This window comes from Pholis gunnellus (genome assembly GCF_910591455.1).
Source record: "Pholis gunnellus genome assembly, chromosome: 4".
Taxonomy (NCBI): domain Eukaryota; kingdom Metazoa; phylum Chordata; class Actinopteri; order Perciformes; family Pholidae; genus Pholis; species Pholis gunnellus.
The window spans coordinates 1,928,216-1,955,299 of NC_136530.1; the positions used below are offsets into that span (position 1 = coordinate 1,928,216).

General features: G+C 43.2%; 2 protein-coding genes across 4 annotated transcripts in view; one reads left to right on the forward strand and one right to left on the reverse strand.

Moving 5' to 3' along the window:
• Positions 1 to 3,846: 3,846 nt before the first annotated feature.
• zar1 (zygote arrest 1) lies at positions 3,847 to 5,669 on the forward strand (the record flags this gene model as incomplete). The annotated part of the gene is made up of 4 exons (XM_079157570.1): positions 3,847 to 4,512; positions 5,207 to 5,299; positions 5,372 to 5,446; positions 5,526 to 5,669. 4 exons carry the CDS (start codon positions 3,847 to 3,849, stop codon positions 5,667 to 5,669), a joined length of 978 nt encoding a protein of 325 aa, XP_079013696.1.
• Positions 5,670 to 7,300: 1,631 nt separating this feature from the next.
• Positions 7,301 to 27,084, reverse strand: part of fryl (furry homolog, like) — a 47,890-nt gene continuing 28,106 nt past the window's right edge. For 2 of the 3 annotated variants that reach the window (XM_079157378.1, XM_079157379.1), the window contains 14 exons: positions 25,350 to 25,550; positions 25,088 to 25,249; positions 24,349 to 24,423; positions 23,974 to 24,150; positions 22,725 to 22,925; positions 20,933 to 21,118; positions 17,875 to 18,278; positions 15,449 to 15,656; positions 15,198 to 15,347; positions 14,872 to 14,970; positions 14,017 to 14,085; positions 10,449 to 10,559; positions 9,705 to 9,901; positions 7,301 to 8,988 (listed from right to left, as the gene is read on the reverse strand). In XM_079157378.1, the coding sequence (XP_079013504.1) occupies positions 8,745 to 8,988; positions 9,705 to 9,901; positions 10,449 to 10,559; positions 14,017 to 14,085; positions 14,872 to 14,970; positions 15,198 to 15,347; positions 15,449 to 15,656; positions 17,875 to 18,278; positions 20,933 to 21,118; positions 22,725 to 22,925; positions 23,974 to 24,150; positions 24,349 to 24,423; positions 25,088 to 25,249; positions 25,350 to 25,550 (2,484 nt within the window). In that variant the 3' untranslated portion in view covers positions 7,301 to 8,744. Of the gene's footprint in view, positions 8,989 to 9,704; positions 9,902 to 10,448; positions 10,560 to 14,016; positions 14,086 to 14,871; positions 14,971 to 15,197; positions 15,348 to 15,448; positions 15,657 to 17,874; positions 18,279 to 20,932; positions 21,119 to 22,724; positions 22,926 to 23,973; positions 24,151 to 24,312; positions 24,424 to 25,087; positions 25,250 to 25,349; positions 25,551 to 27,084 lie in introns of all 3 variants that reach the window. The other variant, XM_079157377.1, reaches the window with a different exon arrangement.

The following is a 27,084-nucleotide window of genomic DNA, read 5'->3' on the forward strand; positions in this document are numbered from 1 at the left end:
CGTATTGTTTTTACCTTGTTTTCATCGGTCAGTTTATGTATTGGATGCTTCTGGACTTCTGTGTGTTCAGTGAATTATGTGCAAATGCAGTAAAGAAAAGAATTTAATGATGAAACCCAATTGTGTTTTTTCAGTTTGTTCTACTGGGGTTAAAGTCGAAAAACAGTCAAAAAAGTCATTCAATCAGGAGAGACTTCATTAGAATTTCACAATAATTTATTACACATTGTACAAATGTGAATAGTGCAACGTCTTTGGCGATTGGACTCCATCCTGAAGGAAGACAATCGATGTTGATGAAGGGAGTTGCTGCGGAGTTATAAACAGCATAGTATAGGATGTCGAAAAAAGTCATGAAAAAGTCAGTGTACCATGTCGAAAAGTCATAACTTTACTTAAGTTACTTTATTTTTAAAGTTGCTTTTTTAGTTACTTTACTTTTAAAGTTGCTTTTTTAGTTACTTTACTTTTAAAGTTACTTTTTTAGTTACTTTACTTTTAAAGTTACTTTTTTAGTTACTTTACTTTTTTAGTTACTTTTAAAGTTACTTTACTTTTAAAGTTACTTTTTTAGTTACTTTACTTTTAAAGTTACTTTTTTAGTTACTTTACTTTTTTAGTTACTTTACTTTTTTAGTTACTTTTAAAGTTACTTTACTTTTAAAGTTACTTTTTTAGTTACTTTACTTTTTTAGTTACTTTTTTAGTTACTTTACTTTTAAAGTTACTTTACTTTTTTAGTTACTTTTTTAGTTACTTTACTTTTTTAGTTACTTTTAAAGTTACTTTACTTTTTTAGTTACTTTTTTAGTTACTTTACTTTTAAAGTTACTTTTTTAGTTACTTTACTTTTAAAGTTACTTTACTTTTTTAGTTACTTTTAAAGTTACTTTACTTTTTTAGTTACTTTTTTAGTTACTTTACTTTTAAAGTTACTTTTTTAGTTACTTTACTTTTAAAGTTACTTTTTTAGTTACTTTACTTTTAAAGTTATTTTACTTTTAAAGTTACTTTTTTAGTTACTTTATTTTTATTTGAAAAACTCTTATTCCGTATCCCTGTAGTGTTGATTCAGAGTAAGCACTGCATTAATTACAACACCTTGCACATTTGGAAAACCAAAACTACACATATCTTTAATTTCAACCAACATATAAACAGTACAGTACACTGCCTTACAGGTTTGGCGAATAGAAGTCTGTGTTCAGTGCATAATGTGCATGGCATGGGAGAAGATACATTCATCACCAGGTTGACCACAGCTGGCCGCTTCACTCCTCTGTGTCGGAGCTGTCTGCTGCGTCGGTGTTGTGGGTCAGCATGTAGTTGTCGATGGAGGGGCAGTTGTGGATGGAGTAACGCAGATGCTCAGCGAGGATGGCCTGGCTCGTGTAAGGGGGCAGGCGAAACAGGAAGAAGCAGGTCTGTGCAGTAGGGAGGCCGTTGACGGGCTGTAGGACATGATAGGGGGAAAAAGTTTAGTAGTTTGTACTATTGATATGTTTGCCCTCGTCAACAGGCTCGTTATTTCCGTTAGCGATGACCTCACCCTATCAACCTTGATGATTTGGAACTTCTGCGTGATATCAGCTGGGTTGGAAGGCAACCTGGACCGGCCAGAGACGAAACGGAGGAAAAGCGCTCGCTCCTCATTGGTGAACTCCTCCAGGCTACCTAATGTTCATCAGGCCTTATCCCGCCTTTCTGTCCTGCTGTAAAACTGTCACCTTACTCTCCTGATATCAAAGCCTTTTTGTACTACTGCACCTGACCTGCATATAGTTTGATTTATTTTAGGTACTGAAGTTGTAAAAGTTCCTTTTAAAAGAAAATGCCTTTTGTAAATAGTAATTACTGCAATTTAAATATTTTCCTTTATTGTTTTTATATTATGCATATAAGAACATGAAAGTGTATTTTATTACAGACGTATTGTTTTTACCTTGTTTTCATCGGTCAGTTTATGTATTGGATGCTTCTGGACTTCTGTGTGTTCAGTGAATTATGTGCAAATGCAGTAAAGAAAAGAATTTAATGATGAAACCCAATTGTGTTTTTTCAGTTTGTTCTACTGGGGTTAAAGTCGAAAAACAGTCAAAAAAGTCATTCAATCAGGAGAGACTTCATTAGAATTTCACAATAATTTATTACACATTGTACAAATGTGAATAGTGCAACGTCTTTGGCGATTGGACTCCATCCTGAAGGAAGACAATCGATGTTGATGAAGGGAGTTGCTGCGGAGTTATAAACAGCATAGTATAGGATGTCGAAAAAAGTCATGAAAAAGTCAGTGTACCATGTCGAAAAGTCATAACTTTACTTAAGTTACTTTATTTTTAAAGTTGCTTTTTTAGTTACTTTACTTTTAAAGTTGCTTTTTTAGTTACTTTACTTTTAAAGTTGCTTTTTTAGTTACTTTACTTTTAAAGTTGCTTTTTTAGTTACTTTACTTTTAAAGTTACTTTACTTTTTAGTTACTTTTAAAGTTACTTTACTTTTAAAGTTACTTTTTTAGTTACTTTACTTTTAAAGTTACTTTTTTAGTTACTTTACTTTTTAGTTACTTTTTTAGTTACTTTACTTTTTTTGTTACTTTTAAAGTTACTTTACTTTTAAAGTTACTTTTTTAGTTACTTTAATTTTAAAGTTACTTTTTTAGTTACTTTACTTTTTTAGTTACTTTACTTTTAAAGTTACTTTTTTAGTTACTTTACTTTTTAGTTACTTTTTTAGTTACTTTACTTTTTTAGTTACTTTTAAAGTTACTTTACTTTTAAAGTTACTTTTTTAGTTACTTTACTTTTTTAGTTATGTCGTGTGTCGTTATGTGACACACTGAATTGGATTTACACGATGTGGTCTATACTTGATATAGAGCAACATAATGCATGTTTGCGCGTGTTCTCTAGCGCCACATAGTGGATACAGGAACTGGTGAAATATTTGCACTACATAATTTCCAGTGTCACACAGTCCAATCATTAAAAATAAGTCTAACTTGTGGGCTCGCTGTCTGATGGTCGCAGATATTTATGGCCGCTTCTGCCGGCATCCCGCCAGTACCTCCGACGTGCGGGAGGATACGAGGGCCCGTACATCGCTGCTTGCAGCTTTAATTATTATTACTGTTCTAAAGGTCTCAGTATTCCCAACAAGGTTTTTAGACCTATATACACAACCATGATCCAGAAGGTATTTTATATTATATAACCATATATTTAGCTTTCAGAGCAGACCAACTCCTCCCTCTGTTCCCACCAAACACTCTCATCACATTTTAAACCTTTTTACACTTTATTATCAATATGTACATCAAACCACTTTCCTAAACATGTTTTTAATTAGTCTATCCTATTCAGCGCCTTTAACCTCTGTTACAATTATAAATAGTTATTTATAATTTTTTTAAATAATAAATATTTTTTATAATCTGTTAAAATTATAAATATTTTACATTTTTTTATAATCTGTTAAAATTATAAATATTTTTTAATATTTTTTATAATCTGTTAAAATTATAAATATTTTTTAATATTTTTATAATCTGTTAAAATTATAAATATTTTTTTATATTTTTATAATCTGTTAAAATTATAAATATTTTTTAATATTGTTTATAATCTGTTAAAATTATAAATATTTTTTTATAATCTGTTATCTGTTTATAAATATATATTTATAATGTTAACATAATATTTTAATCTCCATTTGTTCCGTTCATCTTCTTCCACGTGCCCGCCTCTCGTCCACGAACACCTGACCTTAATTAACCTAATAGAGGCGCCCGTGTTGCCCAAATCTACTTAAATGGATTCACCTGCGGCTCCGGTTGGTTGAGCAAAAATGGCAACGTATGGTGACGAGCCAGTAGACAGTTATTTCTATTCATCTTACAGACACCCCCGGCCCAAAGACGCGGGGTGGAAGTATAAAAGCTACCTGTCCCAGTACGGGGACACTTCTTCGGACGCGTTCAACAACCACCAGCGCGCCCAGCTTAAGTCCATCTTATCTCAGATCAACCCCAAACTCACCCCGAGGCTCCGGAAGGCCAACACCAAGGATGTGTCGGTGCAGGTGAACCCGCGGAGAGACGCCACGGTACAGTGCTCCATCGGCCCGCGGACCCTGCTGGCCTGGAAGCGGGACTCCCGACGCAGGACGCAGCAGGAGCCCGGAAGCGGCGGCGGCAGTTGCGGCGGCGAAAGCGGCAGCCCCAACGCGGCGGGCGGTGTGCGGTACCAGCGCACCCTCGCGGTGTATTCACCCATCGCCTACAGAAGCGTCACCTCCTTCCTGGTCGATGAAAACAACAACAACAACAACATTAAGGAGGCCTCGTGCGGTGACACGCAGACTGGTGACCCGCCGGACTCCGCGGGGAGACGCGACGGAAAGACCGCGAAGCTCCCGGAGCCACGCGACAAAACCAAAACCAAGCACGTGGAGAGCGACGAGCTGCTGCTCACTGCGGAGGGGTCAAAGGGCAAGGCGCGCGTGCGGTTCCAGGTGAGTGTCATCACGTGATCAAGGAGAAAAACATTACAATGTGCAAACATGATCTAAAGAAACGTTTAAATACATATAAATAATTAAAACCATATAATTTAATAAATAAACCTACATTTATTTTTTATAAAATAAGTTATACATAAATAACTATTACAAATATTATTTATTACATTTATACATTTTTTAAAAATAAAACCTAAAAGCAACACACTGTATAGAATTTAGTCCCCGAAAGGGTAAATTAACCAGAACGTTGGTCATTTTAAACTGTCAAAATGTACTTCCCATTTCAAATCAATCATCTACTAAAACAAATAAAATGAGGTGAAACTTTACTCCTCAAACGCAGCTCGTGTGAAGTTGTTACAGATATTATGAGGTAACTTTCCTCCGATGTTCAGAGACCCTGAGCTGTGGAGCTTTTAGATGAAAGTCTCTGATTCAGATAAACTAACATCTTAAATAAGAGAATCTAATTAAGAGAATCATTCAGTAACGTTAGCATGTGGTAGATGGTCATTTCAGTTCTGATGCTTTTCAGATTTTTCCAAACGTCCTAAATCAGACGTTAGGATAACAAAGCAGCTGTTTAACTTTGTGAGCCGATCTTTAACTAGTTGAACTGATTAATCGACGAACATGAGGCGGAGAGTGAACCGACTCCCTGACCTTTGCCTTCTCGTCCCGTCAGTTCCTGGAACAGAAGTACGGATATTATCACTGCAGAGGATGCAACCTGCGATGGGAGAGCGCCTATGTGTGGTGCGTTCAGGGCACCAACAAGGTGAGCTGATCTTTATTTATTGTTCGTTCGTGACGTTCACAGCAGGCCTAACTGAAGCACGTTGTGTTCCAGGTTTACTTCAAACAGTTCTGTAGGAAATGCCAGAAGGACTTCAACCCGTACCGCGTGGAGGACATCACGTGTCACGTAAGCGCGTCTCTAACTCGCTCTGTGAGCTGAAACTGTGCCACAGACTGAACCAAGACTTTCTTCTTCTTCTTCCCAGACTTGCAACAAAGCGCGCTGTTCGTGCGCCATAACGCAGCGCCACGTGGACCCCAAACGGCCTCACAGACAGGACCTGTGTGGCAGATGCAAAGGGAAGCGTCTGTCCTGCGAGAGCACCTTCAGCTTCAAGTACATCATCTAGGAGACTTCAGAGACGGACAGCCGACTTTTTTTGCACAAAAAAAAACCATTTGATGTTTGAAAACTTTATTTCATGCCTGTTTTGTGTTGATGGATTTAAGCACCACACAATTTTGCAATGTAATAAATGGCTACCTTGCACTCTGTACTGGTGCCGTTTCTTTCAGAAGTGGAACTAAAATACTCAAATAGAGCTTTAATTGAACTCGGCTCAGGTCTCCTGTGGAGGATTAATAGAGCGCCTGGAACTCTGATCTCACTGTGGTGGGTTTCGGGGGCCAACCTGTTGACACTCCGACGGCCCCCCCACGGGCTTTGAGTGTTAACTGTACATCTGTGTCACGTACACAACTATGTGTAGGCACTGATGAGACGTGTCTTTGGAAAGCAAGATTCTTGTGATTTGATTTATGCAAACGCTTTCAAGATACAATCGCAACAGCAGGTACTCGACGCCTGTCAGACCACCAAACAATTACAGAATTGAGGAAACTCTCCTATGAAGCCTCATCGTAGTCCACCCATCGATATTCACACAAACGCTCTTGTTACATTAACAAAGCTCCAGACGATCCAATCCAGTCAAATATTTAGTCCATAAACACCCACGACTGCTTTTGCATCATTTCAAATTAGCCGGCAGATAAGCCTAATTATGTATTTTCCAGTGTAACTTCAGTTCACATGTAAACATTGACGCTCTCTGTATCAAAACGGCGGCTGCACTCTGACCTTTTGATTGACACCTCATGACCTATGAGGAGCTTCCTGTCCACAGCCTACAACAGCCAACGAGAGTCCTTGTTGAAGGACCGGGCCTGCCCCTCTTTCGTGTAAAGCTCGAGCCAATTGAAACCGATCGTTCTGATGCTTCGTAGAGCCAATGCAATTTCCAAAATGACTATATACAGATTCAGGGGTTAGATTCAGAGACAGAACTTGGACGTCACTGCGTGAGGCTTCATGCTGCGGTCCCTTTGTGTTTTCCAGCTATAGTCTGTTTGCAAATAAATACCGTCTCCTTCAGTGTGTTCAAACGTCTATTACTCAATGCCAGCAGCACCTACAGTGATTCAGAGTGTTACCTTTCAAAAGAGACCAAAACCATGAACGTACTCCACATGGTTGAAGAACAGCTTTGGGTACGCGGCGCCTTGGATCGGTGTTTTAGGCTAATTTTACTGGAGCGGTAACAGGTTAACCTGTTATGGACCCAAAGTAGCATTTATATAGTATATCAATTAAAGAGGGGTGCAGGAAATAACTGTACAGTTTCAGGAAATGGGAGAACTTATAAGATTTAAAGGCAAAGTACGATTTTTAAATACTTTCAGTTAAGACGCGTGATTGTGGACTCTCATCACCTGAAGGGGAAGAGTGTTTAGCGAGACGATGTATATCCACACACTCCACACTCTGGAAGAATTTAACTCTTTTTCATGACACCCAAAATAAAAAGCAGGTAACTTGCTGCACAACGTTGGAGGCCAACCACTTGCATATTTTCTGTTAATGCTGTTAAATATTGTGGGATGTGAGATCCTGAACCCTGTGTCTTACTTTAGCTGCGTTTCATTACAGATGTTGCATCTTATTCCCATAGAAAGCACTCTGAATCGAGGACCGAGCTCAAACGGTTTGATTAGTTTTTTATTTATCCAGAGAGAAGGCTGGTATGTGAGTGAAGAAAAAAAAACCAAAAACAGAAATGTATAATGCACCTCTACATTAAAACATCTTCCAGGTAAATAATATATTCATTAAATAATTAAGAACAGCATTCAAAATGTACCAGACAAGCAGGGAAACCAAGCTGAGGAATGAGTACAGTGACGTGTTACGATGTGCCATGACGAGATCTCCAGAAAGCCTTCAGACGATGAGTCACAGCAGCCCCCCCCCCCCCCCCCCCCCCGAAAAGACAAAATAATATAACGCAACGTTGGAGGGGAGGGGGGGGGGGGGGCTGCTTTGCAACGTGAACAAAAAAACTAAACGTCAGTCCTCTTCTTGAGGGTTTAAGCGGATCACAGTGGAGGAAGAAGGAATGCATATGACTTGGTTGGATTGGTGCGGTCATTAGACCCCCCCCCCCACACACATAACCCCCCCACCCCCCCACAACCAAAAACCAAACCGAGGCAGCCTTTGGGAAAGTGTGACTGGACGAGGAAGGCGGATCATCAAAGACTCTTCTCTCTCATCACGTGAGCTTTATACAGACATCCTACTCGGATGAACAGTGCATTACACAAAAGTACAACGGGGGGGGGGGGGGGGGGGGGATACTGGTTTTACACTATACATTTTCTAAAATATATACAGAGTAAAATAAGTTATGTTTCCATAATGACTTGTAGCCAGTCTGTGTGTGTGTGTGTGTGTCTCTAAAGGCAGCTACTTATTTGGTTAAAGAGTGAGTTTGTTTTTTTTTGCGCGGAGATCAATAAACAGATTTATATATATTTCTCTTTTTACACTCCCTGAAAAGGCAAAAAACGTGTCCCACAGGGCTACAATGTTACATATCCTAACATTTTACAACCTAGGATGTTAGCTCTAATAAAAAATACATTTCTCAAAAAAATATTCTTGCAGTGCTTTTTTTGTTTTTTTTGTTTTCCTCTTTCAAGCATGCTGTTGAAAACTTCTTAAACAAGATTTGTAACTTTTGTCTTTCTCTTGTGTTTTGCTCATGAATCTGGAGGGCGTGTCCTCAGACACACGACCGGTATACATGCTTCTACCCCCCCCCCCCCCCCCGTGTGTGACGGACCAGCAAAAAAGAAACAAAAATAAAAGTTCTCGTCCCACAAAACCACCTCACGACTTATTGCAACTGAATTTTGCACGTTGGCTTAGTCCGGGAGAAGACGTTGGCTTTAAGCATTCATACGTAATAATATATATTAAGAGTCACAGTTATTCCCACTCATCCGTTAGCCCTTTAGGTGGAGTCTCTGGTCCTCCTCTGGAGCCCCTCGCTGTCTACCCTCTCTCTACAGCTGAGGTGAGGTCTGTGTAGAGCGGGGGGGGGGGGTAATGTTAGTCCAGTCTAGTCCAGAACCACCAGTTCTCACAGTCCAGTGCTGACCGTGGTGGTGGTGGTGGTCTGGCAGGCCTGAGCCCGGCTCAGAGCCTCTCGGATCTGCAGGTTGAGCTCCGTGAGGCGGCCGCTGGCCTGAGAGAGGTCCCTGCTGGGACCCACCACGGCCAGGCAGCCCGTCTGGCCCAGCGTCTGGTGGCGGAAGTAGATGTGCAGCAGGGTCTGGACCGCGTCGTCCGTCTCGTTGCCGAAGATGTCGTTGGGCCACAGAGACCTGCGGAGGAAGGAAGCAGCGCTCTTAAGTTTGGTTTGTACTGAAGGCAGCAGGAGGCGCATGTGCAGCTCTGAATCTCTGTGACTTGGCGCAATCAGGTGAGGCAAACTAATAAAAACTCTATTTACATGTCTGAGGATTATACAAAGAAGGTCGGTTCACTTTTAGAAACAGGAAGTCTTCATAATCTACGTTTTAGTAAATAAAAGTAGTTTATAGAACCTTTCTTTATAATATATTTAATACTTGGCTTCTTTCTTTATAAAGGTAATAAAGTCGTCCATAAATATGAGTTTACAGGTCATTATAGTCCCTCGTCAGAGTGGAGGTCGGTTCATCTACAGCCTGTGTTCATATCTCTGAGTTGCACTGAGTTCACTGAGTATTAACAAAGCTTTAGTGCTGCTGCCGTCATGTGGAGTGACGAGGTTGTACGTTTATGATGTTTCTGTGCAGCGTGCGTTGCAGTTTTTAAACTCGTTCAGCAGAAACACAACTACTTCTCTGCAGCTTTCACATCTCAAGGATAACAGAGAAAGTCGGTAGAGGTTATATATCAGTAAACTGCATCACAGTAGATCGGAGGTTTCTGTCTCATTTATATGTTAACGATATGCAGGAGATTTTAAAAAGCTGTGAACAGCAACACTTGACCTGATTCATTCTTATTGACTGATCTTTGGTCGGTTGATTTGAGTCAGAAGTGTTCTTCGTACCTGAAGACTTTGACTTGTGTGAGAGCAGAGCTGAAGTCTCGGGCTCTCAGAGTCTCGATCAGAGATTGGATGGCCGTCTCCGTGTTGGTCTGAGGAGAAGAGTCCGACATGCACGCGTCCTCCTGAACACCGCTTCCTGTCTCCGCCTCCTTCAGGCAGCTCTCGAGGATGGAGAGTTCTTCAGACATGTTGGTCACCTGAGAAGCAGAAGACGTTAATCTCATTGCACTGCATATTATAACGCACACGTGCAAAATAAACCTCCACTACATATTAACTGGAAGCACCGACCCCATCACTCCACATCACAAATGATTTAATATCGTTAGGAAGCAAATCTAATTAAAGCTCCAGCAAGAATGCAGGAATCGACCGTCTTAAAGGGACAGTAGTGTGTTTGTATGAGGTTCTCCTCCAGAGTCAGAGTTCTACTACAGCAGACGAGCTGAGATCTCTACAAACACACCAGACTCCATTCACTCAACCGAGGAGTCTAACATACGTCCACAGCAGAACATAGACTCATCTACTGCAGTAGAACCCTGACTGTGGAGGAGAACCTCACACACACTACAGAACATCAGTACTGTCTCTTTAAATATTCTGTAGTTAAGACAAACCAGCTCTGCATTTCAGGCATGTTTTATGATTTCAACGTCTGTCAGAAACCTAAACAGATCTATTCATGCAAATCCAGTTTATTTATGAAGCAGCTAGAAGTCCAGTGTGTTGTTTTGTTCTCACCTCTGCCTCCCTCTTGATGGTGTCCACCCTGCTGATGAGCTTGCAGTAGGCCTGGAAGAGCAGCAGCAGCTGGAAGTGCAGCTTATAGAGCCTGCGACACAACTCCAGCTCCTGCAGAGACAGAAACACAACGAGAGTCACGCGGTGGGTCGAGCTCGACACGTTAACTCGCTCTGACGGTCGTGTGATTAGACGGATTGGTATCCTGGGTTAGAGACGTGGGAGGAGATGAAAGGGTTAACGAGGACGAGAGCATAAGAGCCATCCGGTCGGGGTCGCGGAGCGAGAGGTGAGTCTACCGCTACGGTTAGTCATGAGATCTCAACTGATTACTGAGAGGCCAGACCCTGATCCAGGACAACACGGAGCGACAACAAACGCTGCTTTGAACAGGGATGGAACGATACACATGCAAAATGAAAAGTAACTTCAACCGGACAATGACGACTACGTTTAAAACCAATATTCCACTAATATTTCCGTTTACATGCAGCCGTGCATATTCTGATTCATGTGACTTTAAATCACTTTAAAGTTACTGCAAGGAACTCGATGTTGGTCCCTGTGGACTAAAGTGGTGGTGAGTCCCTTTAGAAAACCTCTCATGTTACTGCAGCAGGTCTGACAGTCTGACCCTCTCAGTCCTGGTTCTGGTTCTCCCGTGCCTCCCTTCCCTCCAGCGGGTCCAGCAATACGTCCTGGACGAGGAGGAGGAGGAGGAGGAGGAGGAGGAGACGCTGCTGCCGGGAGCTGAGCTCTCCTCCTCCCTCCGGAGCTCCTTGCAGGTCCAACACTGCAGGTGAAGCCGGATCTGGGTCTGTTCACGGTGGACCGGTCTCTGCTGGAGTCTGAGCTGAAGGAGTTTCTGGTGAACCTGCATGAGTTCATCTGGTTTCACCAGAATCCGACCCGGTGGCCCTGATGACGAGCATTAAGAATAACTCTATAGAAACAGACCATCTTCTCTCTGATGGTCTCTTCACTGATGGAGGTCTGATAGAGGATCAGGACTACACTGAGACTGGTTCAGGACCAGGTAAAGGTTCCTCACAGTAACTTTAAGTACAGTGTGTTTTTCCTTTTCTTTCGGCTGACGAGTGTCACAAACGATTGACTCGATTGTTATTTGATAAAAAAACATTTAAAAATGCAATTTAATATTCTGAGTATGCCGCTCACATGACCCGGGTCACATTAGGAATATTAGTGTAAACGTAGTCGCTATGATCTCTCCATCGATAATGAAATCATCAGTAACTCTGTGGAGACGTCTTCATCTATCTGCAGACACAATCAGTGTGCCGTACGAAGCGGTTTGATTATCCGGCTACAGGAGGAAGCAGCACATGTTGCCGTACAGGATAACGGTAAACCGTGAGGGAGGATGGGAGAGCCGGGTTACATGACCGATCAAGAGGAGGTACAGAGGGAGGTGCGTGGGTGTCCGGATGTCATGATTATTATTATTATTAAGAGTCTATAATATGAGAACCACTTACTGCTAGATTTTCCATTTGCTAAGCAAGAAGGAGAGCAGGTCACACACACACACACACACACACACACACACACACACACACACACACACACAACAAAACAGAAGGAGAGAAAGATCAAGAATTAGTGCGCTTTAACATGGCAGCTGAGACACAGTGACCTGACGGGCTACAGAGCGGAGGTTTGTCATCTTCACCTGGTACAGGTGAGGGACCTTTATTCTGAAGGGCTGAATAACAGGATGTGTGATGGGGGGGGAGAAACGATGTGTTGGAGGCTACAGGAAGGAGAAAGTGCTTCTGTGACTGAAAGCATCAGTTTTAACCTAAAGGCCTTTACACACAGACTAATACGTGCATCATGAATACTTTCCTCCAAACGCTAAAATTACGGAAAAAAAGTGAAAATTTTCTGGGAAAGGGTCGATTTCCCTGCAAATAAAAACATCAACCTATCACGTTGTGTGGAACATATTTAAAACTTACACTATAGCGTACAACAACACAACAAACTGTATTACTCCTTTCACCCTCGACTAAGGCAGTGCAAACCCAGCCAAAGCTTCATGTGTTAAAGCTGCATTCTCTCTAGTGTCCACCAGGGGGCGACTCCTCTGGTTGTATAGAAGTCTATGAGAAAATGACTACTTCTCTCTTGATTTATTACCTCAGTAAACATTGTAAACATGAGTTTATGGTCTCAATCTCTAGTTTCAAGTCTCTACGTCACTCCTCAGTCCAAATATGTTAACGTCCATTCATCGGGGAAAAAAACAACATGGCGTCGGCAAAATCGCCGAACTCCAGGCTTCATGACATCAGTCCACAAACTAATGGGTGACGTCACGATGACTACGTCCACTTCTTATATAAAGTCTATGGATCCACTCCTTAAGTTCTTACCTTTCACAATAAAAGCCCTCGACATATACACTGTGTAAGTGTTTACCAGAGGAAACTCAAATTCACTCCAAACATTTTAATAAAAGGAAACTCAATAAAATATCAGACGCTGGTCAATGGGATGCTGGTGGTTGGACTTATACCTGCAGGAATCTATTCAAACCTTATTTTGCAAATTTGCCGCAACTTTTGCAAATTTGCTTCGCTGCCGGTATGAAAAGTTTTAACGCGAAATATTCACAAGGGAGTGTTTAGCACTCGTCACGCCTCCGGTGTGTAAAGGTCTCACGAGGGAAGCTGTGAGTGTGAATCCACAGATTTGTGTAAGAAGCTCAAGCTTCAAGTCAGAAATGTCAACAACTGTTGACATTAAATAGTGACAGTGTACTGTGTACTCGGTTCCGCTGCTTTCAGTAAACTGATAAAATACAACAAATTGCTTGTTGAATAAAAACGGAAAATTATTTCCAATATTCTTTAATTGAACAAAGTTAATAAAGCTTTTATTTGTATTTTAATAACGCTGTCTTTTTAATGTGTTTATCGTGCAGATTGACATTACAATGATAAAAAAAAAACTATATTATAAAGCCAAGCAGAAGAGATGATGAAGACAAAAAGGTCGAGCAACATCATCCCTTAACGTTTAGTCATTCCCTTTGTAGTCAGAAATGATGTCATGTTTGTTTAATTTATTGGAAGAAAATGTGAGAAACTCCTCCTCGTCGTCTGTCGGGCTGTTTGATTGACAGCAGCTTGTAGCCTTCATGTCACGTGCAGACAGCGTGTTAGTGGTGAACAGAAGAACCACGCCAGCATCCAACCGCACCGACATGCAGTAAGTCACATGCTGTTTAATGGGCAGCATCTCGGCAGCTAATTTGCCGTCTTGCCTGCAAACTAACGTTAGTGGTGCACGTTTTTCCTGAATGTTCATTCAACAAACAGGACAAGATGCGGGCTTCCTGTTTGTGAGTTCGATAAGAAGGAGACTTGAGGAGGAAAGCTAATATACGGTCGCTGTTCTGAGGCTACAGACACACTAATACGGAGATCGTTCAAAAATCCCTCATCTTTGAATGATTTACAGGATTCTTAAACGTTATATTGATTGACACAAATGACCAATACTCCTCTCAGCCATCAAACCAGGAAGTGTTCGTCCCTACCTGTGCGTGAGTATTGTGTCGCTGGCTGCTGTCTTTGTCCCCAAATGTTTTCCTGCAGTTCTCCAGCCACTACAGGTTCGGGAGGACAGGAACGGGTAAAAAGACAAGAGAAACACATTAAGGAAGGGAGAGAGGAAGATAAAACGGAGGCAACACAAGAGCTTTGCTTTTCTTTTCCTCCCTCTGCGTCTACATTTGTGTACGTATACAATAAAAGGTCGGTCAGGACGGAGATCTAATAAGAGTGTTGTACTTAGCGAATTAAAGAAGGCCTGTTCCAGAGTACGGGATCATATCTGGCCCTCCAGGGACCGTTACCGTCTCATTCAATTAGCGTCCCTGCATCCCAGAACCCCTCTGCAATCTCATCTCTCTTCTCTTCGTTCCCCCCCCCCCCCCCCTCACAGCTTCTCCGGCCTCGGCCTCCCATGACTGATTTAGGAGCGTGGAGGGTTATTTTTATCCCTTCAGCAGGAGGATGTCACTAGTGATGCAGACACTAACGGCTGCTGAATCTATTCATACGCAGCACAATGTCTGCACCGCTGCTGAGACGGGCTGGGGCTCATCTTGTACAGCATCAGCTCTTTGTCTCCACGTCCTCTCGGTACTTCCATGGTGCGATGGCACAGGGATAAAGGTCAATTTACACAAGCTTCACAAGTCCATCTCTCTAGAGATGAAAGGCTATTGTGAGACAGTTCTTTAGAGTCACGTATATCCTGACACAGCAGCTTAAACTGCAGCCGAGGCGATCTTAAGAACCGGATGAGAGCGGATGTGAGGCAACGAGTCCTGAGGGACGAAGGTTCAAAGAGAATTGGAAAAGTAGACTCGGCGAGCGCGGCGACTTACAAGTTCTGCTGCTTCTCTCTTGGCGTTGTAGGTGTCCAGGTGTTCCTGCAACTCCAGCACACTAAACTTCAGAGTCTCCAACAGTCCACAAGAGACCAGCTACAAACAGCAAGACAGGACACCACACACACATTAACCCACAACGACCAGTACATAACACGGTACGCGACAGAGAAATATCTACAGCGGGACACACGCACACATTGAGGAATATGCATAACATGCAGCACTATCTTTAGAAAGAATATGTTACTGCAAACATTGTAATTTAGCTCGTTTTCTTTTTAATCTAAATGAATGCAGACAACCATGCAGAACAGCCTCACCGTCTCTGCATCCAGCAGCACGGTGGGGCACTGCGAGCGAGACGTCATGACTTCCAGGGAGCTGAGGAACTGATTGCCCATTCGCTGGAGCCGTTCCCCGAGAAAGCGCACAGACGAGTGCGTAATGGAGCCAAACTTCCTCTGCATGCTCTGTAAATAAAACAAAAGGACGTGGAATGAAAGGTTATATTGCTCAGAATGCTCACGAGACAAAGTGCAGCCCCTGCAAGCTTTTCAGAGTTGCCGTTCACCTGAAAGAGTCTGGAGAACACGTGGAACGTGTAAACAGCAGAGGAGCCGTCTGAGTCTGACAGCATCTGGTTAACATGGCAACGCCAGGCGTCCTCCTCATTGTCACAGGCGACGGGCTGGAACGCCGCCAGGATGGCGGAGAGGAAGGGCGAAGGGGGGGGCGAGGCCTGGATCTCCGGGAAGCAGTCTGCGTCACCTTCATCCTGACTGAAACACACACACACGGAGGGCCAATGAGCAACAATCCGACGTGGCACACACTCCCTTCAGTCTGTTTTTACTGAAGGACAAATGTAAACACACACACACACACACACACACACACACACACACACACACTCTGCTGCTGGTAAACAACTCTTACGTCGCTGCATCTCTGCCTCCCTCACTGCAGATTTTGCTGCAGTATTTTGAGAGCTCTAATCTACTGCAGTGCTCTAGCACAACAACAACATATGAGCTATTAGCACTTTAGCATCATGCAAACATCCCACACACACACACACACACACACACACACACACAGATACTCACAGGCCTGTCGGACCAAACAGCCTGAAGAAGCAGACAGAATATAAGTATCTAAAGCCGGCGCTGCCGAGCGCTGTAGCGGACACGGTCTCTGTCCTCATCCTCACCCCAACTATCGCTTCTCTTTTCTCTCCCTTAACTCTCTCCCCTCGTCTGCGGCTCGACTCTGCTGCAACTGCTAACAGCACTAGCGCGCTGCACACCCATCCCACACAGGACTGCAGCGAGCTCGACACCAGCTAGGCATCGACACACACACACACACACACACACACACACACGCTTTTGCAAAAGCTGCCAGGCAACATTCACAGCAGGTAGAACGTTGGCGAGTTGTTTTTTTGTCTCTCTCTCTCTCTCTCTCTCTCTCTCTCTCTCTCTCTCTCTCTCTCTCTCACACACATAAATCCTCACACATAGAGAACACAACACTAAAGCCACGCTGCTTTCAGACAATCACTCAGAGTGCATCCCACTGACACGCTTGCCTATGAATCATCATGAAGCTTAGCTAAGTGAAGGACCTTGAGTTCAGTAGTGTATGCTAGTAACAGGCTAAGTGAGCGGCTGCATATGTGTGTGTGTGCGTGCGTGTGTGTGTGTGTGTGTGTGTGTATATGTTTGTTCGGTGTAATTTCAAAATGTACAGCTGACCTCCAGCCAGAATTGGCCCACCTTGAGGAGGGAATGATTAAATGTGGACAGCCAACACCGGTCCACCTTCACAGTTCCGGCCCACATGGGGAGCCATGCCAGGGAAGAAATTACCCATCAGCCCCTCTCAAAAGTGTTCACCTGCCAGAGGCTCGTGTAGTCAGATACTGTAATCCATAAAGCAGCCTTACCCACACTATTAACCGACTGATACGACGTATTCTCACAATAAAAACATTAGAAAATGTAACGTAAAAGCTCGTCCTTTCAGTTAAAACGTAACAGATGTGAGCTGTGCTGCATCGTAGGAGTGTTGCTTTCTTAAAAAGTTGTTTTTCGCATTAAAATGTCTAAAAAAAACAACACCTGTGTTATAAACTTAGTTGAGTTGTGCACTCACATTACCCCCAAATGTTTCCAACAAATTTAAAACTTAACTTAAAAATTTAACAAAACTCTTTTTAGATCTTGGTGTTTATATTTCTAAATGAAGGATTTTAGACATCAGACGTCTGAATCTTAATTTATCAGAGTAAGAAAGCTGAGCTAGCGTTAGCGTTAGCGTCAGCTCGGCTCACAGCGTCAGAGAAACACTGATGTTTAACGTGAAGCTGCTTCATGAGTTTTGTTTTGGAGACGAGGAGACCTCTGTGGTAAAAACCTACTGAACTATGACAACATGATCCCACGCTGCTTCACCACGTCAACAAACTCCGTCTTATTGTTGTTAATTGAGAGAACCCCCGAGCACACAAATCACATGTGTGTTTAAATGTCAGTTAAAAGTCGCCTCACTCATTAAACTATGTGGCTTTTGCTGCGAGACGTTCATCAGCCTGATATTATGTCTTATAAAAATGTAAAAAGATTCTTCTGATGTCAATGAATGAATAATCACCGGACAAGATTTTCTTGTACGTCTAGTTTGTCGTGAGATCTTTGGTTGTTTCTTCTCGTTTGAACTGTTTTACAAAGTAACTCTTAAGTTAATGGTGACGGATTTATCTTGCTTTGTTATTTTGTCTTCTGGCTGATTATAAGCATGTAAAACTGCTCCACGTATCACTGACAGTACAGAACGAGCATAAACTCAGGTCACAGCTGGTCTTGGTGGTGAGACCCAGAGACCAGTATGAATGTGTCCTTTAGGTTCCAGCTATAAGAGGATGGAGGTAATCATGAGGTGCATCTTTTCAGATTCTCTGTAAAACCATGTGGGGCGGTCTTGATCCGGACTCACCTGGACATGCCGGAGAAGTCGGCTTCCTCTTCCTCACAGCGCTCATCCAGCTCCTTCAGGGCCTGAGTCACGTCCTCCTCCCACCCAGAGCCACAGGTGCTGTCAGGGTCTGGATCTGGGTCCGGGTCTGGCATGGGCAGCGGTTGGGGGAGGACCGTTTGGGACTCCTCATCACACAGGGACCCCGGCGGAGTGTCTATGGCCGGCGGGGGAGGGGGGGCCGGATCCAGGTCTTCCTGAGGGTCCCGGGTCTCCTGCGGTTCCTGAGCATCGCGAGGGTCCTGCGAGTCCGGGAGGTCACACAGCTCTGACGGGTCAGAGGGCAGAGGGGGGGCGCTGCAGAACCCCGTGTCCTCACTCACACTGCTGCTCAGCTCGTCCGCTGCCGTCACGCTCACAGCATCCTGTAAAACAAGCCAGAGGGGGCGCTCAGGAGCAGGAACATAAACAAAACACTAACTATTAAACAGTGAGATGGGCCGGTTGTCCTGTATGGAGGACTAAAGCTGATAATAAATAAATAAATCATTCAATAAATAAAATAAAAAGGAAACAAATGTAGAAATAAAAGCCTCATTTATCAAATACTTGTGCAGGTTAATTTGAAAATAAATAAATATTCACAGAAAGAGAAAAAATATATAAAATGTGTATATTTACTCAAGAAATTACTTTTTAGGATTAGTTTATTTTCATATTTACTTATTTTCGAATATATCCTTTATTTATTTCCCTATTTATTCAAAATGAATAAATACATTTTACTTCATCATATTATATATTAGCCTGTAACCGTTAACACGGACGTGTTGACTCGTCTATATAATAATTCTGTTTCTTTCTATACTTATCTAATTATTTCTGTCCCGTTAGGAATCAATGGGTGCATCTTAATCTTCATTTTATTAATATCATTTTCTATTTCTGAGCATATTTATTTATTTTCAAATTAACATTTCCATTTTATTTGATAGCTGAGGCCTTTATTTATTTATTTATTTATCTATTGAGTCATTTATCATTAAGGCAGCTTCAGTCCTCCATATCCATGACTCTTAATATCCCTCTGAGAACTCGGATTAATGGCTGAGCCTCTTTAATAGCTTGAATTAAGATCTACAGTCGACACTTAAGGACACATATTAGCTTCAATTGTACAAGACGGATTTTAAAGTCGGCGCTTTTTACGAGGTTCACTTCCTCAGAGACCTCTGATCTCAGAGAAGGAACCGTTTAAAAACCCATATTTAATGTGATCACATTAGCTCCCATATGTAGAGTAAACATGGAGGGATTTGTTGTCAGACGGCTCAGAGCAGGGGTTCTAATTAAGAGCGCTTGTTTTTCTGCCGTCTTCTTTTCTTGTTATTTTAAAGACGGACGCATTAGGAGAAGTGTGGCCGACGGCCAGCACGTCACAGAGGCAGCAGCTATATTACAGAAAGCTTTTAGAAGTGGTCCGTGGTCCTCCTGGAGAGTATTGATGGTTTTTATCTCGGGCTCATTACACTAAGAGCCGGGGCCGTGATGGGGGCGATGTCCTTGGGATGATCTTGAGACCGTTGGCTGGATTTGAGTTCCTAGAAAGTCGCTTTCAGTTCTGCGTATAAAAGCATCGTCACTGAGGGGAAGGAGCACCTGATTACAATAAATATGTACGAGCTCAGACTGTTCTCTTCACCCTAATAGGGCTGAAACGGTTAATTTATTCGTACCGGTGGTCACGGTCCGGTGAACTCAGAATAAACTGTGTGTAGATCGATGCATGTAAAGGGGAACTTGTAGCTGTACGCCGTTAGCAACCTGTGCTGAGGTTAGCACAGCAGCAACAACCTGATTAGCGTGATTAGCTATGCAATGGATGAAATGCAGACATCGAGCTGTTCTTGTTGCTCTGCTGGTGAACGAGGAGGAGATCAATGTCCGCTCGTACCACATCTACCGGCATCAAAACAGGAAGTCGGTGGTAAAGTGGTAAAGCCCGCTTTTGATTGGCTGCCTCGGTGCCAGTCCGAGCCTGCAGCTGAAAGGTTGAGAATACTTGAACGTAAATGTAACGGAGCGCACGCCAGGCGCACCGTACCGAAGGAAAACAAGCGTTTGTAGAGACGCGTCTCCGTGTGGTGAGACCTGCTGCCTTTAGGGAAAGTGTTTGTACAGTTTTATACAAAAGTGAGAGAAACATTCCTTCTTCTTATAATGAAAATATCAACGTTTTACCAAAGATGCCAGAGGACAGAACACCACCTCAAGGCCCAGCCAGACTTTTTGTTTGTCTTCGACACTAAAATAAATGCAAAGAAACCTATTCTGCATTAGTTTGTTTCTTCTCTCTGTAGATACCTCACACTGAATCCTGACTCTTACACCAAGATCTCTACTCCTCTCATCTCTATATTTAAAAGGATAAAACACGGACTTAAATTCTGCAAGACCACGGGACATACTCACCATTGTTAGTATCAGTAGCAGTAGATAGCAAAGCTGCTCATCACAGGACATGCTCTGACATGTTAATATGGTAGCAAATTGAAAAAGGGTTTAATTGGTTTAACTGCATTGTTATACTCACACATGCTTCTGCCGCAGATAAAGGAGCTGGAGTCCAAGTTTTTAATGGAGGATTTAGTTGGAATGGTCAGTGGCTGTGTTATTAAAGGTGAGCAGTGACAGCTAACCTGAGGTGAGCTTTGGTTTCCATCTCTTCCCCCCAAATCACATCAAGCAAGCAAAGCCCCACCACACGAGTATTAAACCACATAAACCATTTAAAAAAAAGGAGCAAGAGCTAGCCTTCAGCACCCCCCCATTACCCAGAGCAAAGCAACAAAGCAAGCGGCGGTAGGAGGAGTCAGAGCAGGCAGACACGGGTACAGAACCAGCACTTCAACGCCGTCACAACCCGAGGCGGCCGATCCTCTGTGTCAACGACAGACGAGCCAAGAAGTACCGCAAAAGCAGATAAAAGGTCGAACAGATAGATAGAAGAAGAAAAATAAAAGGCGAGCTAGAAAGCACCCGAGCGCCACGGTTTATTGCTCCACCCGATTAATCGCACCTCAGGCAGCTGGCTGCTGGCGCTGTCTGAGTGGGGCATCTCCAAACTGGGGAGGGAGCGGAGGGGGGGCAGGGAGGGCAGGACGGAGGCCTCCTCGGTCAGAGCGCTGCTGGACGACTCCTGGGACTGATGCAGGGAGTCCACGTGGTTGGACGCCGTGTCGTCGGTGGCGGAGTCGCTGTTGAGCTGGAGGAGAGAACACACACGAACAACAGGTCGTGTTACGCGTCGTCTGGTTTAATGGGAACCGCTATTATTAAAAAGTACACTCAGGGCTGAAGATGTCATTAAGGCAACACAGAGACTAAATCTACTTTAGGAGCATTTCTAAAAACAGGTTTATATGAATTTTATGTTAAAATGAGGGCTGCACCAAATAGTCTGGAGCTTCATTCATAACATTGACGTCATAATTCTCTCCATTGTTTTTAAACATTTATATTTCTGTTCAGTGTGAAATAAAGATCAGGCTACTTTAATATTATTAGTATTATACTTCTTGCAGAATTGTATTCCGGTGGTTTCTGACTCATGTGATCCAAACATTTTTAATGACTTAATTACCATTAAGTGACAAATCACTTCAAAATCAGTTTTTTTTAGGGTTATGACGTCATAATATCTGACAACAGACATTTGAAGCTTCATTCAAAAACCTCAACAGAAGCTTTGAATGTAAAGAAATGACATTCGGTACAGCCCAAATCATTACGGTAGCATTCTGCCACCAATGCACTGAAACATGACCTCACTGTGTGCAACAAACCCAGAAGATGTGCTCGGTTTGACGCGTTAATGTAAACGGAGCTTTTATTATTAGATACACTAAAGTCGATGATTAGTTTAGAATCAATCGTGCACTTAAAACCAGACATTATACGTTTGTTATCTTCAATCCTGAATAAGTATTTCACTTGCAGGTCAAAATATTTTTCAAAAGTAATGGTTTGTGTTGCTTGTTATTTGCAGTACAGATCAAATAATATGTTTCTGTTTCAAGCAGAGCACAACATTTAGTCATGTTAGTCTTCCATTCAGTTGACTCTGCTCTTTAAAATCGCTTCAGGCTAAAGAGATCATGCCAATATCAATAAAAGTATTTCTATATTACAATAAAGTTTAAACACGTGTAAACGCTGCATGCTGGTCTTTCTAGCAGTACAGAGTAACACCGGACGACTACAAACATTGTTGGGGAAAATATCCTCTCGAGGCAAAAAAGCTCATTCTCTCACCGTGCACTACCGAGATCAGGAAGAGCAGAAGAAGAGAGTAGAGGTTAGACTGAGGTAAAGCATGGGTATTAATGGTGTTACTGTTATTGGTAGCTTTGGCTTGCAAAGAAACATAAAAGCGAAGAAGAGTTAGAGACAGGCGCCCAAAACAATGCAGAGGAACATGCTGCTGTACTGAGTTCTTGTCATATTTGATACTTGAGTTACATTGAAGTCTAAATATGTCTCCTCATCATTTACCTGTGAGCTCAACCAACAGATTTGACTTTTCCTAAACTGTACTTACCTATCGGGGAAAAATCAAAAGCAACTATGAGAAAGAATAATATAGCATTAATCTAGCAGTCAGAGGAAGAGGGGCTGAGGTTTGAAGGGGGGGGGGCGTCTACCACCACCAGCGCAGAAGCAAGCATCTAGGCCCAGGTCCAGCTCAGAACGCACACACACACACACACACACACACACACACACACGCACACACCATGCCAGCGGGCCGTGTGAGGAGCATGGTGGGTTGGATTGGGGGGGGGGGAGACCCTAACTAGAGTGAGACTTACAAGGCCAGAGCGGGTGAGAATCTGGCTAGCGCTCAGTACCTCCTCCTCGGACGATTCGTCCGTGTCCTCGTGGTTGGTGAGGTTGAGGCTCGGCGTGCTGCCCGCGTACTGGCACTCCTGCAGAGTCGGCGTGTCCCCTTTGTCCATGCTCTCCAGGGAGCGACGACGCACCCCCCAGTTGAAGTTGTCCATGCTCTCCCCCTGCAGGGACAAGCAAGACACCAGTGAGACGGAGCAGTGCACACACACACACACACACACACACACACACACACACACACACACGAGCAGGGTTTGGGTAACATTTCACAAAACAAAGACAACAAGACGACAACATTCCACAATCAAAAAAATTAATGCATGAGTGGGTGCGATGATTTCCCTCCATGTAATGGGATGGTAATGTGGTAATGATGCAACGTTCTAACACTATAAAAGAAAAGGGTTCACAACCACAGGGGGCACAGTTTCAAATCAAAGAGCGACAACAATGGAGAGACACCGGGGACACGGCAGAGAACTCCGTCTCTAAAAAAAGCTTCGTGGCCCACAGACTTACCTGGAACTCCTTGTGGCAAGAGAAGAGAAGGAATACGTGTGTTAGTAGACTTAAGAGAGTTATAAAACACAGAAATGTAGACACAAGTTGGACAAACAACACATTAAAGTGATAGTAGTGATGTTTAGAAGTGAGGTTCTTCTCCATAGTCAGTGTTAAGACTAACAGAATGTCTATCAGTGTGAGTGAACGCTGTATTTAGAATGTGTTCACCTCTTCACCTTGCTGTCAGACAGACCTTTCTGAGGGAACTGAAGCTGTTCTCTATGATCTCTACAAAGACACCAGACTCATTCACTGAAACACTGATTCTACCTCACAACACAGGAGCTGCTGCTCTGCTGCTGCTCACAGATGGTAGTGAGTTTGAGTTGTTGTGTGACTTTAGTGTTTTAAGGATTAGTTCAGATTCAAAAGTGTACTTTAATCAGGGTCCCTGCTCTTCAAACCACTCGAGTGGATTTAGAAATTGTGGTCTTTTAAAGATGATTTATGTATTTCTAAGATGACATAATTATACTGCCCACTATCAGCTCTTTCATATGTCCTTCAATTTATTACCTTTTCATAATTACTGCAGTTATGAGGCTACTTCACCTTGACACACACACACACACACACACACACACACGCACGCACGCACGTACACATGCACGCACACACATTGTCACATTCACAGTCATTTCTCACCTCAGCATCCTCCAGCTCCACATCTAAGAAGTCAAAGTCCTTGAAGACACCAAACTGCTGCTCGCTGCCCGTGTCTTCTCCCAGCAGCTCCTCTTCTCTGACCTCCTCCTCCACTGTGGGTATGAGGCTGGTCTGTTGGTCTGCAGAGTCCAGATCCTCATTGGATGAGAACACCACCTGCACAGAGAGGAAGTAACGGGACTCTTTGTTGTCAAAAGGTAAAATACAAGTGCTGTATGTCCATTGAAAAACATTCAAACAAAAATGAATTCAAAATCAACAACAAAAAGGACAATGCATTAACAACAGCGGTATCTTTAACAGTGATTTTACAGAGACCTTGTCAGAGGCTTTAGAGTAGGAGAGGAGTCTTACAGATGGATTTTTGGGAACGCCAGACTCCGGGCCGCATAAAGACAGGACATTCATCAACCTCTCTCTGGTTCTTCTCTGTAACAAAAACACATGATCACGATGAGAAAACAGAGTGTTTTACTATCTGTACAACATCAGAGACCAAGTCCATAAGAATTACAGAACGAGAGACAGTCAAGTCCGTCTCACACAAGTACTGCAGCCTGAACTCATCTAGACCAGGAGGCAACCTCAATACTGTGAAGTCAATACTGAAGTGTCTTAAAACCTGCATTCTCTCTAATGTCCACCAGGGGGCGACTCCTCTGGTTGTATAGAAGTCTATGAGAAAATGACTCTACTTCTCTCTTGATTTATTACCTCAGTAAACATTGTGAACATGAGTTTATGGTCTCAATCTCTAGTTTCAAGTCTTCTTCAATACAGCATGATGTTCATTTAGTGAATGATGGTCCATTTAGAGTCACACAGACCATCAATTTGCATTTTCTATTGCAGTTGTTCTTTCCGCTACATTTGGATGTAATCTTTTTTCTATTTAATTCGACTTTGTGTTGGATGTTGTGTGTGTGTGTTGGATGTTGTGTGCGTGTGTTGGATGTTGTGTGCGTGTGTTGGATGTTGTGTGTGTGTGTTGGATGTTGTGTGCGTGTGTTGGATGTTGTGTGTGTGTGTGTTGGATGTTGTGTGTGTTGGATGTTGTGTGTGTTGGATGTCGTGTGTGTGTTTGAGTAGGTACCTGAGAGAGTTGAGGCCTCTTCCAGCTTACTGGCACCAGACCATTTGAGTTGGAGCCGGACGACGTGGAGGACGTACTCCTCGTTACGGCGATCACCTGCGGCTTTCCATTCCGGCCCACCACGGTGCGCTGGTCACCGTATTTATGCCCTATGATTGGTGTCTATAGAGTCAAATAACAAGAGTTAGCAATAACACAAAACAGAGCATATCCTCAAAGTGAAACCACTGAGATAAGTGCTCTGGAGCGGGAGGACACTGACCTCTGAGATGTCAAAGTGGAAGTCCAGCGTTTTGCCGGGCAGCTCCTTAGAAGAGTTGTTGAATATTCGCGTAAAGGCAATTTCTGGAGAGCCGCACGACTCGGTGCTGTAGGAGCGCTGCACGTCGTCGGGAACGACGAGGCTGGCTGAGCGGGACACCACCAACTTCAGAATGTTCTGAGCTTCCTTCCAATGAGGGCTCTGTGAGAAACAAACAGCAATATAATGAGACCATTGTGAGATAGCAGGCTGTGTAGGTGTCTCTGGACACACTGGACATACTCATGAATGGGATGTATTTTTCCCCTCAGAAGGCCGAACCAAACCCCCCAACCCACAGCAGCCGCTTAATCCCCGAGGCCTGTTGCATTCTGTACCATTTCTCTACAATGTAAGGCCTGCGTTAATGTCAAGGGACCTTAAAGGGATCCCAAACAAATACAAGTCCCAGTGCACACCAATGCACACGCAGGGGTGATGCTGTCTACGCACAAACACGATGGCAAACACCAGCAGCAAGCCGGTACAGAATGGGCCCCGAGGCAGTAAACAGTGTAGCAGCTGTTGAGTGAGAAGCATATAGTGCTCGGGGGTCGTGAGGCTGCTAAACGGCTTCCACACTGAGATGAAGCTGCACTAAAGACGCGTCCACACAAGGATCCTGTAAAGACACGTTACTCCTTTTTATATTCTCAACTGCGCCGCTATGTATAGACCAGATCCTCCACATACATCAGATGTACGATGAATAAGAAGATAAGATATACTTTACTGTCCCCGAAGGGGAAATTCTGCCTCAGCGTTAGAGCCACACTCAGCTTTAGAGCTGCAACCATTAATCGATTAGTTGTCAACTATTAAATCAGCAAATATAAAAAAAAACGATTAATACAATTTCTCAAACGTGAACATCTTCTAGATTCTTTCCTCCTCTGTGACAGTAAACTTTAAATATTTGAGTTGTGGACAAAAGAAGACATCTGAGGACGTCATCTTGAGCTTTGGGAAACATTTTATAGAACAAACAACTATTAGGGGTGTGATGTGTTTTTTTTTTGGGGGGGGTGGAGAAATAAATGGGACTTTGTTCATTCATAAAACTAGACATTAAATAATAAAAAGTGTCACGCTGTCGCTGACCAAGACAAGCAGCAGAACAGGTTTTGTTTCTGTGAATGAACGTCTGCTAGCGAACACTGCCACCTCCTGGACGAGAGGCCTCGTTGACCGGCATCATCCTGGGAGCTCCGCCTCTTCACGTAATGAGAGCGGTGGTGGTGGGTGAGAGGGGGGGACCTCAGTTACACAACTGTTACACCCCAAAGCAATTATTATTGAACATATGCACCAAACCGCACCAAAGTGTTGCATGGGTGAAGGGTTTGATTCCTGGTGCTGCTAATTTCAGAATGTAATAAGTAATGTAATCAATTAATAAAAAGAAATATTTATGTACGAGTAGTGCACCTCCGTTGGTTAGCCGTTAGCGGTGCTGCTAACGTTACTAGCTCTCCTCCTGTTGGTCTAAACACTGATTGGTTGTTTACAATGAAACATAATCAGAGACCAGAAACACAAGTTCTACCGAGTCAGTAAAACTTTATTTACACTGTGATGGTTAATGTTAAACTGTGTCATTAATCTGAGGTTCACATGCGTGCTGAACAGTGAGGGGGATCCGTACAGATCACAGATCCACAAGGGTCCGTTACACCACTAGTATGTACTCAAAAAG